At 39.9% G+C, this 12,005-nt stretch overlaps 1 protein-coding gene across 2 annotated transcripts in view; it reads left to right on the forward strand.

The window, feature by feature from the left end:
• The first annotated feature begins 521 nt into the window (after window positions 1-521).
• LOC133632969 (G-protein coupled receptor-associated protein LMBRD2B-like) overlaps window positions 522-12,005 on the forward strand; it is a 29,914-nt gene continuing 18,430 nt past the window's right edge. Inside the window, exons 1-6 of one of the 2 annotated variants that reach the window (XM_062025847.1) lie at window positions 522-660; window positions 4,204-4,444; window positions 4,522-4,604; window positions 4,701-4,799; window positions 8,314-8,481; window positions 8,554-8,764. In XM_062025847.1, the coding sequence (XP_061881831.1) occupies window positions 4,271-4,444; window positions 4,522-4,604; window positions 4,701-4,799; window positions 8,314-8,481; window positions 8,554-8,764 (735 nt within the window). In that variant the 5' untranslated portion in view covers window positions 522-660; window positions 4,204-4,270. Of the gene's footprint in view, window positions 661-4,191; window positions 4,445-4,521; window positions 4,605-4,700; window positions 4,800-8,313; window positions 8,482-8,553; window positions 8,765-12,005 lie in introns of both variants that reach the window. The other variant, XM_062025848.1, reaches the window with a different exon arrangement.

Below are 12,005 nucleotides of genomic sequence, written 5' to 3' on the forward strand. Positions count from 1 at the left end.
TGAGTGTGAATGTTGTCTATCTGTGTTGGCCCTGCGATGAGGTGGCGACTTGTCCAGGGGTGTACCCCGCATTCCACCCGAATGCAGCTGAGATAGGCTCCAGCACCCCCCCGCGACCCCGAAGGGGACAAGCGGTAGAAAATGGATTGATGGATGGATGTATAAATATTACTTTGAGTAAGCTAATGTTTTTTTCCCCTGTATGATTTTTTGAGATGAATGGCTAATGATGTATTTGTGTGATTTATGATTTATTTTAATGTATCAATTTATTTTTATATTGAGAGAATTTCAAAAAAACAGAAATGGAAAATCTTATGTCTGTGGAAGTCATTTCTGTGTAAATGTGTTAAACCTCAATAAAAAAGAGATGAGAAGATACAATTTGATATTCCAACAACAAATAATAATAATAGTAACAATAACATATACCGAGAATGGAAGATTTTGTTTTTATTGCGGACATCCGGTTAAACGCTTCCTGTTGGGAGCAGAACTACAATACCCACAATTCCTTGCGCAGCTAGCTCGCTTGTGAAGAACGGTTACTGTCACTGTAACGTTGTTACGTTATTATTAGTTCAAACTTCAAAGGTTCTGTGCGACTTATTTTGGACTCCACGTCAGAGTTACACACTGTCAGTGGCCTTAAGACATAAGGTAAGAGTAACGTCGTTTTTTGTGGCATACTCAGGCGAAATTACGATGTAAACAGTCAACTAATGATTGGCACAAACCAAATGAAACAGTTTTGTGAGGATTAGCTGCACTATCAATTGCAAGATTTTACCCTGATTAGATTAGATACGTATTTCTGTAATAACATGTTAACTTACATTAAACTAATGTATTAACCCTTAAGGACATTTTATTCTAGGACATTTTGTGGCATTTTTAAATTTTATTTTTAAGTCATTTTGGCTGTGCTGAAGGTGGCATTTATTTTAGAATTGTAATGTGAAATCCACGAATTAGCCTGAAATATCAATTCTACACACAAAAAAAACATTTGTTATTAATGACAACAAATGTCCAATTGAAAACTGACAACAACAACAGCACACTTTTTATATTTGTCCACCAGGTGGCACTGTTTTCCCCCCACTCAAAGCATGCAGGGAATTACTACTTATTTTATAAGTGTGTGTCTTTATGTAGACTGACCATACGTCCTCTTTTCCCCGGACATGGCCTTTTTTTTGCGGGGGGAGTTTCTTAAATGCTTCAAATGTCCGGCATTTTGAGTCAGAGTTGCGTGTATTTTCAATGTACGTCCAGGGTTAAGAAGGGGTTAAAAACAAAACAAATTGTGAAGGTGTGTGCACGCAGCAGCATTCGTGAGGGAGGGGCAGAGACAGAGAGAGCGAGGGAGTGGATTGATTGACATACTTGCCAACCCTCCCGATTTTCACGGGAGACTCCCGAATTTCAGTGCCCCTCCCGAAAATCTCCCGGGGCAACCATTCTTCCGATTTCCACCAAGACAACAATATTTAAGGCACGCCCCCGTGCCGGCCTAGTCACATAGTATCTACGGTTTTTCACACACACACAAGCGAATGCAAGACATAGTTGGTCAATAGCCATACAGGTCACACTGAGGGTAGCCGTATAAACAACTTTTAACACTGTTACAAATATGCGCCACACTGTGAACCCACACCAAACAAGAATGACAAACACATTTCGGGAGAACATCCGCACCGTAACACAACATAAATACAACAGAACAAATACCCAGAACCCCTTGCAGCACTATCTCTTCCGGGACGCTACAATATAGTATGTACAGTATGTATGCCCTGGCACACCATTATCATCATTTCATGACCGAAGCAGAACACTTTTTACACTTTTATACTGAAATAAATACACCTACAACTTATTAAATAAAAACATACAAAAAACTACCAGCAGCGGTAAAGTTTGGATCCATGAAGGAACGGAGAAAGTGATTGAATGTTTATAACTGAATACAATTACATATGCATACAAATTTGTCTTCTTTTTTTAATTATTTCTTTTAATGAATTAAGTAACGTTATGACAACCTTTTTCCAAAACACAATATAGAATGTGAGATATAACAGGATAATGCATACGTTTATCATTTGTTTTCAAAACGCTTACAAAAAAGTGGGACCCCAAAAATTTAATGTGGGACCCCATTTTTATGGCTTGATGGGGTCCATGGGACCCCATGTAGAAAATTCCTAGCGCCAACACTGCTGTCAAGTCAACAGAGGAGAAAAAATGCTTTATTTAAATAAATATATTTTTTATAAAGCAAGTTCAAGTATCATTGGCAAATTTTCACTTAGTCCCGGCCTTGGCGTGCTGCCCGCCTTGGCACGCATATATGTGTCCTCTTTTTGGGATTTCAGAATATTGTCTGCCTACTTTATGGATATTTGGAATGGTGTATATGTGAGGGGAAAATAGGGTCTTTGTGTTTGTATTTTTACCAGTGATGTCAAATGATTACTGGTACATTTTTTTTAATCACATTAATCACACTTTTGCATTTTCATTAACTAGACTTGTGCAGGGTGTACACCGCCTTCCGCCCGAAGCTGGGATAGGCTCCAGCCACCTCCGCAACCCATAGAGGGACAAGCGGTAGAAAATGGATGGATGGATAGACTAGATCTGACCAATCTAAGTCCAAGACTAGACCTGACCAATCTAAGTCTATGAGCATGAACTGATAAAGCCTAATTGGATGAGAGACGAAACGTCTTTATAGACAAAGCAAACACTCCAGTTGCGATCGATTAAATGCTCTGAGATCACATTCATTAATTAGTCATTATTTGCGTGCATAATTTAAGTGTTTATTTAAAAGGACCCCAATATTTTAACACAAATACATTTTTTATTTTTTTATGTTTTATTCACACCTCATTTATTTGCTTTAAACCTGCTAAGTTGTATTAATAAACAAAGTAAAGCAGTGTGGGAAGTCAAAATAAATTGCGCAATTAATCTGCGTATTATACCTGATCAAAGCAATATTTTTTAATATTATTCACATCGTGTTAAAGCTTTAATTTTGACAGCTTTAAAAAAAAAAAATTTCTTCAACTTAATTTGATTTTAAAGACTATACAAAAGACAGTTAAGTTATAAAAACATACTGACAAGATAAAAATCCTCCCTAAATAAAAATATTTAATACTTAATATTAGGGCTGCAACAACTAATCGATTAAATAGATTAAAATCGATTATAAAAATAGTTGGCGATTAATTTAGTCATCGATTCGTTGGATCTATGCTACGTGCATGCGCAGAGGCAATTTTTTATTTTATTTTATTTTTTTCAAATGTTTTTAGTTTTTTTATAAACCTTTATTTACAAACAGCTGAGAAACAATAATCAAAATAAGTATGGTGCCAGTATGCTGTTTTTTTTCCAATAAAATACTGGAAAGGATAGAAATGTAGTTTGTCTCTTTTATCCGATTAATCGAAGTAATAATCGACAGATTAATCGATTATCAAATTAATCGTTAGTTGCAGCCCTACTTAATATATATTTCAGGCAGAAGTAGTAGTTGGCAAGCTGTCCAATTTTGGACCTCTATTGTGAATTTTTGTAGAAAAAACTACCAATGTATGAAAATTAATGTTGCTGCCAATCATTGACCCATCTCAAACCCCAATAATAACAAAATGTAAATACTCCTTAAAGTTTATTTAATGGAAATCGTTTTCGGTTTTTAGTATCTAAAAATACTGGACTTTTAAAGTGTTACAATCACTCAAATATAACTAATATTTGATGTGTATATTTCTGACAGAAGTAGTTTTAAACGATTGACTTGTTTAAGGCGCAGAATGATAATAACATGTATTTTTACAGCAGTTTTTTGGGGAAGCTGGCACTTTTTGTCTAAGGACCTCGAGTGTGACTTTGAATCTGACAATGTAAAATAAGAATATGCCTGGAATCAATGTTGCTGCCAATGTGTTTTGTTTAGTAAAAACAAACAAGCATTGGAGCTTTGTAAACGTAGATAAAAGATTAAAAAATAAAAGATTGACTACTTATTTCAAGTTAAAAATGAATTTTTACAGCCTTTTAGGGAAATACCAATTTTTTTGTCATTGGGGTCAAATGTGTGAATAGATTTTAAGGGACCTTTAGGGGTTAAAAATATATTGTATAATAAATAAATGTCCTCACAAGCTGGTCTCTCAGGGCCCTTCCCAGGTTGCTATGACGACCTCCTCCTGACATCAGCCACCTGCGCGTCCCTCCCGTCACTATGAGTGGCGCGGCGCTTGTCGTCGTGCTCGTGGCGGTCTTCTTCCTGGCGCTCTACCTACTCCATCGCTATGGCGACCTGTGGAGACAGCAGCGGATGGTCCTGCTGGGGACGCTGGTGTCCTGGTACCTCTGCTTCCTCATCGTCTTCGTAATGCCGCTGGACGTCAGCACGGTACGACAGACGACGGGGGCACCCGTGCGGCCTTTGGGTCTGCTTCACTTTGTCTTTTTGTTTTTTTGCCTTTTCAGACCATCTATAAGCAGTGTTTGCTGGACAACTCTGCTGATCCAACACGGGACGCCAGCAGTCCATCTCTTAATCCAACCGACAGGTAAATAAAACTACGCCACCAAATCCCCGCTGGTTGTGAGTAAAGTCAAGCAGTAGTCAAACGAGTATATATAGTAATAGACATGTATGTTTACAGTGTGCCAAGTGTGTGTGAAAAGCCGTGGAGTTACATACCAGATGGAGTGCTTCCTGTCTTCTGGAGAGTTGTTTATTGGACCTCGCAGGTCCTCACCTGGTAAGATTCAACCCACACCTGCACACAATTATTTTGTCTTCTTCTTTTGGTGTACTCTCCAGTCGTACCCATAGTCTGAAAGGTGCATACACTGCAAAAAGTCAGTGTTCAAAAACAAGAAAAAAAAATACAAAAATTAGGGGTATTTTATTTGAACTAAGCAAAATTATCTGCCAATAGAACAAGACAATTTGGCTTGTCAAGACTTTCCAAAACAAGTAAAATTAGCTAACCTCAATGAACCCAAAAATACCTTAAAATATGTATATTCTCACTAATAAGAAGTGCACTTTTCTTGGTAGGAAAAAAAGAGACCTTTTTGCGCAATATGTTGAAAAATATTCTTAAATTAGGTAAATGCTAGTGCCATTATCTTGACATAATGATATGCGCTCGGCATTACATTTCTTAAAACCAGCAAACTTATACTAAAAACTAATTTATTTTTCTTAATGGAAAGGCAAAAAGGCAACCGCTTGTTACTCTCGGGGTCTCCTAGCCGCTCAGGCAAATCATATGGTCTAAAAATGCATTTTTCCATCGATGACATGACATCATCGCGCCAAGTGCGTGCTCTTTCAGTCAATTAGTGCGCATGTATACAGCCTGGCCCCCGGCCCAACATTTTTTAATTGTAATTTTTAGGAATTTATGTGAAAGTGCATGAACTATTTCTGTTCAAAATTGTTTGAAATGTCAAATTTTTAATTTTTAAATATTAACTGTCAGTTTACTGTACTGTGCCAACTGTACTACTATAGGAGTACCGGTATGTATTTTCTATTGTTTCATTGAAAATAAAACAGCAAAGTCCATTTGGCTGTCATCCATTTTTAATTATGAGACACAATTGTGTCAAAATCATAATTTTTTTTTTCATGCTTGAAATAAGAAATTATTACTTTAAAAAAGTAGTTTTATACTTGTGAGTGTTGATGACACAGCTTTGCAACAGTTGATATTCTAGTTTCAAGAATGTTTTACTCAATATAGGTCATCATATCTCAGCAACAAGCTGTAATATCTTACTGAGATCATTTAGGACCAAAACCCTTAAAACAAGTAAAACATTCTATCACCCTTATTTGAGATATTTTTAATCTTACTTATATTTTAATTTTTGCAGTGTACCGCTACCTACACGTGCTATTTACCAGCACTGTTTGCATGAAGAAAATAGAATGAAATTTTAAAAAGTGTCCAACTCTCCAAAATGTCTCCCAATATTACTATTATTTCTTTCACGCCACCCTGTGCTATGTGCATTCATCTCACCTTGTGTTTATACGTAAATGATATAAATTTGGCTGGTAATAGAGCTTTTTTTATTACCGTCATATCGCGATGAAGCATTTTGATCACACATGTCTGGCAAATTTGACAGAGACATGCTTACAAAGTCGTCCTCAACGCAACGTAGCGTCCTTGCTAGCGAGTTAGCAGCTGATATCCCTTCACAGTACAAAGCTGCTTCTAAATCACTAATTGATTGATTGATTGATTGAAATTTTTATTAGTAGATTGCACAGTACAGTACATATTCCGTACAATTGACCACTAAATGGTAACACCCGAATACGTTTTTCAACTTGTTTAAGTCGGGGTCCACGTTAATCAATTCATGGTACACATATATACTATCAGCATTCACCCCTATACAATATCGTATCCTAATACCCTACTGTGCAATATTACCCTTCGAGTGCAATACGTCCGACACGGATTGTTATTCATTACTCCGGTACTCTTGTCTTGTTCTGTATATTGTACAGTATTTTGTATTTCTACAGTGTTTTGTACATTGTACAGGATTACTTATTATTTTTATTGGATAGTAGTCTGTTTATTTCAATTGTTAGTTGTTTTCTTTATTACCTCTTGTATAATTTATTTTTACCCCATATTTGTTCCCACTACCGCACCTTAAGTTGGAGTCCTTAATGCAAATATAATGACAATAAAGTCCATTCTATTATATTCTATTCTATTCATAATACAGTCATCACACAAGTTAATGATCAGAGTAGAGATGTCCGATAATATCGGCAGATAAATGCGTTAAAATGTAATATCGGAAATTATCGGTATCGTTTTTTTTATTATCAGTATCGTTTTTTTTTGTTTTTTTTTTTTGGTTTTTTTTTTTTTATTAAATCCACATAAAAAACACAAGATACACTTACAATTAGTGCACCAACCCAAAAAACCTCCCTCCCCCATTTACACTCATTCACACTCATTCACACAAAAGGGTTGTTTCTTTCTGTTATTAATATTCTGGTTCCTACATTATATATCAATATATATCAATACAGTCTGCAAGGGATACAGTCCGTAAGCACACATGATTGTGCGTGCTGCTGGTCCACTAATAATACTAACCTTTAACAGTTAATTTTACAAATTTTCATTAATTACTAGTTTCTATGTAACTGTTTTTATATTGTTTTACTTTCTTTTTTATTCAAGAAAATGTTTTTAATTTATTTATCTTATTTTATTTTATTCTTTTTTTTTTAAAAAGTACCTTATCTTCACCATACCTGGTTGTCCAAATTAGGCATAATAATGTGTTAATTCCACGACTGTATATATATCGGTTGATATCGGTATCGGTTGATATCGGTATCGGTAATTAAAGAGTTGGACAATATCGGAATATCGGATATCGGCAAAAAGCCATTATCGGACATCCCTAGATCAGAGTATATACATTGAATTATTTACATTATTTACAATCCGGGGGGTGGTATGTGGAGGGGGTTGGGGCGGGGAAGGAGGGGGTTAGGTTTGGTTTATATCAGCACTTCAGTCATCAACAATTATATCATCTGAGAAATTGACTTTGTAACAGTGTAGGTCTGACTTCGTAGGGTATGTACAGCGAGCAGTGAACATAGTGAGCTCAGAAAGCATAAGAACAAGTATATACATTTGATTATTTACATTTGATTATTTACAATCCTGGGGAGGTGGGATGTGGTGGGGGGAGGGTGTTAGTCTAGGGTTGTAGTTGCCTGGAGGTGTAATCCTCGCCTCCTTGGCGGCAAATAAACTGTTTCTTCCATGTATCATTATCACTGGAGGACTAGAGGGCAAGGGATAGCTAAACATGCTACACCCTAGGAAGATACAAAAAAGCATAATCAGCTGCTAAGCTAGAGCTCTTGAATATAAACAAGGGTGGGCGGAATGATAAAAATATGGACCAAGTACAGTATTAGTTAATGGTCGATACTACAGTGATTAGTTAGATTTTTTTACTATCACAAATTGAATCTTTTTTTATTTTTTTATAAACAATGGTATGGATAATACTACTGAGGAGGAGGAGAATTCCTTCTTTTGTCACACTCACAATTTCAACATCTTTTTTTTAATCTCTTAGTTAGTATCAGTGGACTTACTGTCTTCCTGGAACATTCCCATCGCTATCCCTTTGCATCTCGCTCATTTATAGTGTACCTAATGAAGTGTCTAGTGAGGGAAGTTAACCCTGCTTGCGTGCTCACAGGCTGCTGCTGCCCTTCATGCAGTCGTACGCCCGCTCGGGAGCTTTCAGCATCGTCGGAAGGACGAAAACGGCGCTGGTTGAAAACGCCATCTACTACGGCAGCTATCTGCTCCTTTTCATCTCTCTGCTCATCTACGTGGCGGCTCACCCGCAGTGGCGACTCACATGGTTAGTTTTGATCGACAGCGCAGAGCTATTCAAAATACACCAGTCAATATATGCATTATTGTTGTTGTGTAGGACTGAGTTCCAGACCATCGGCATCACTGCGGCCAACACGTGGGGTCTCTTTCTCCTGGTGCTGTTGCTAGGATACGGTTTGGTAGAAATCCCGCGTTCCTATTGGCTGTCATCTCTCCACGCTCACTCGCTGGCCAAGGCCTACTTCAAGGTGGCGAAGATGGCCAGTGAGAAGGCGGCGGCTGAGGAGAACTTAGCCGACGTCATGGAGGTGATAGTCAGTTCTTCTTTAATTGTGTGTGTAAATGAAAGCTTCAAAAAGTCAAGGCATTGCAAAAGTAAGTTTTAATTTAACAAAAGGTGTTACTCCTAACTGCTAAATAAAGTTTGTCACACTTTTTAAATTCAATTTAGTTGCTAGAATTACTTATATTTACAATTACACGATAAAAAACTCTGCTATAATGTTAATTTTGAACATTACTGTCATTTCAAACACTAATGACATCTATTAAACAAGACAAGAAGCAAAGAATTAAACAGAGACAGAATTAAATTTGGCTCAATTTGAGGAGAGACGCCTGGACACTGTACCCTTGAACAGTGTCTCAGCACGCTCTGGCGAAAGATTGTACGCCACCTCTTTTTATTTGGACTTTCCCTGTTTACATAACAACAGCTGTTTCTAAAGGAATGGGGGGTATGTAAACAGCCATGGTTTTCGGTCACATTAACACAAAAGAAAAAGATGCTTCGGGCTTGGACTGGTCCTGGATCGAGCTTGGGCAAGTCTTGGATCACAATAGATAACCCCTCCCGTCTCCTCCAATCGTACACAATGGAATTTTCCAAGCCTTTGGCTTGGTACAACAAAGACTGCCTCTGTCTGCTCGCCGGAAGTTTCCGAAAACTGAACATTTTGTGATAACTTACACATAATTATTCTAACAATTACCTGTGGCGATCAATCGGCCACTGATCAGTATCGGCCGAGTTTAATGAAAAGTTTGTGATCGCCTCTGGCTGCTACAAGCAGCTAGCAGCTAAAAGATGTGTCTCCATACACAGTGTGGAGCCACTCCCCGAAGTTCAAAATCACTACCTCCTTTACAGCAATTAAACTGCATTTCTTAGTAAGTTTAATTTTCCAGTACCATTATCACTGGAGGACAAGGCGATGCATGTTACACACTAAGAGCAAGCCAGGAGTAGGTATGCTAAAAACTAAGCTCTCCGGTAAGCTAGCTTTAAACAACAGCAGAAATAAGTGCTAAGTGCTTCATGTTTTTAATCTTTGATTTAATTTAATTTTTTTAATGGATATGGATTGGGCGGTCGGTTGTCTTTGCTTCTGGTTTGTGTGGCGTCACGCAGGTTTTGCTACCCTTTGGGCGGGGTCCATGTCTGTCTGTTCTGGTCTGGTTTGTTTAATAATAATAATAATAATACCTGGGATTTATATAGCGCTTTTCTAGATACCCAAAGTCGCTTTACACGTGTAGGGGGGGGGGGGGGGGGGGGGGGATTAAAACAACTTTATTAGGAAAAGAAACTAAGAAAAGAAAAAAATATATAATAATAATAAACACCAAGGGCAGGGTCAGTTTGGAAAGGCTAATGTGAAGAGGTGAGTTTTTAGGGTGGTTTTGAAGGTAGGGAGGGAGGGGGCTTCTCTGATGTGCCTGGGGAGAGCGTTCCAGAGAGAGGGGGCAGCCACGGAGAAGGCCCTGTCGCCCCAGGTTCGGCGCCTGGTCTTGGGGACCTCCAGGAGGCCAGCATCACTAGACCTGAGGGAACGGGACGGAACGTGTGGCAGGAGGAGGTCAGAGAGGTAGGGTGGAGCCAGGTTATGGAGTGCCTTGTAGGTGGTGAGGAGTATTTTAAAGGGGATTCTGTATTTGACAGGCAGCCAGTGGAGGTCATGAAGGACAGGTGTGATGTGCTCTCTGGAGCGGGTTCCGGTGAGCAGGCGGGCAGCGGAGTTCTGGACATATTGCAGTTTATTGAGGGTTTTGGAAGTGATGCCATAGAGGATGCTGTTGCAATAGTCTAGCCGGGATGAGATGAAGGCGTGGATGAGGGTTTCGGCAGCAGAGGGTGTGAGGGAGGGCCGGAGACGGGCAATGTTTCTGAGGTGGAAGAATGCAGTTTTGGTGATGTGGTTTACATGGGGGAGGAATGAGAGGGTAGGGTCGAAGATTACACCTAGATTGCGGATGTGGGTGGAGGTAGTGACAAGGGAACCGTCGATGTTTAATGAAAAGTCCTGAGTGGAACGAGTGAGGGAGTCGGGGCCAATTATAATTATTTCAGATTTGTTGCAGTTGAGTTTTAGAAAGTTTTTTTGCATCCAGGTTTTTATGTCTGTGAGGCAGGTGGTAAGGGTGGAGTGGGTGGCTGGGGTGATGGTCGTGGTGGAAAGGTATAGTTGTGTGTCGTCGGCATAGCAGTGAAATTGAAGGCCGTGGTGGCGGAGGATCTGACCGAGGGGCAGGAGGTAGATGGTGAAGAGTAGGGGGCCAAGTACTGAGCCTTGGGGGACGCCGTGGGTGACTGGGGCAGTGGAGGAGGTGCAGTTGTTGATTGAGATGAATTGCTGACGGTCAGAGAGGTAGGATTTCATCCAGGAGAGGGCAGTGCCGGATAAACCAAGGGAGGAGTGGAGGCGTGATAGGAGGATGGAGTGGTTGATGGTATCGAAGGCAGCACTGAGGTCGAGGAGAATGAGGATGGAGAGGGAACCAGAGTCGGCGGAGAGGAGGATGTCGTTGGTGACCTTGAGGAGGGCAGTTTCTGTGCTGTGGAGTGAGCGGAAGCCGGATTGGAACGTTTCGTATAGGTTATTGTGGAGAAGGTGGGATTTGATTTGGGAGGCAACTGCACGTTCGAGAATTTTAGAGAGGAAGGTGAGGTTGGAGATGGGCCTGTAGTTGTTGGGGAGGTTGGGGTCGAGACCGGATTTCTTGAGGATGGGGGTGATGGCAGCCAGCTTGAGGGCAGGAGGGACAGAGCCAGTGGATAGGGAGGAGTTAATTATAGTGGTGATGAGAGGTGAGAGTGAGGGAAGGCAGGCTATAACTAAAGTGGATGGGATTGGATCGAGGATGCAGGTGGAGGCTTTCATACCAGAAGTTATGGAGGATAGGTCAGTTGTGGTGATTTCGGAGAAGAAGTTGAGTGGGTGGTTGGAGAGTAAAGGGGGGGCATGATTGGGGGTAGGGGAGGAGGTGGGAGAGGAGGCGGCCAGTTCAGAGTGGATGGTGTTGATTTTTGATTGAAAAAATGATAAAAATTCTTCACATTTGCTGGTGGTGAATGAGGTGGTGGTGGTGTCCATGGGTTTGAGGAGTTGGGTTACGGTAGAGAAGAGTATCTTGGGGTTATTGCTGCCGGATTGTATGACGGAGGAGTAGTGGGAAGTGCGTGCATTGTTGAGGGCATCTCTGTATTCCTGTTGGTGTAGTGTGTAGATGTCCAGGTGAACAGTGAGACCGGTTTTCTTTGAGAGCCGT

Source organism: Entelurus aequoreus, linkage group LG17 (assembly GCF_033978785.1).
Source record: "Entelurus aequoreus isolate RoL-2023_Sb linkage group LG17, RoL_Eaeq_v1.1, whole genome shotgun sequence".
Taxonomy (NCBI): Eukaryota; Metazoa; Chordata; class Actinopteri; order Syngnathiformes; family Syngnathidae; genus Entelurus; species Entelurus aequoreus.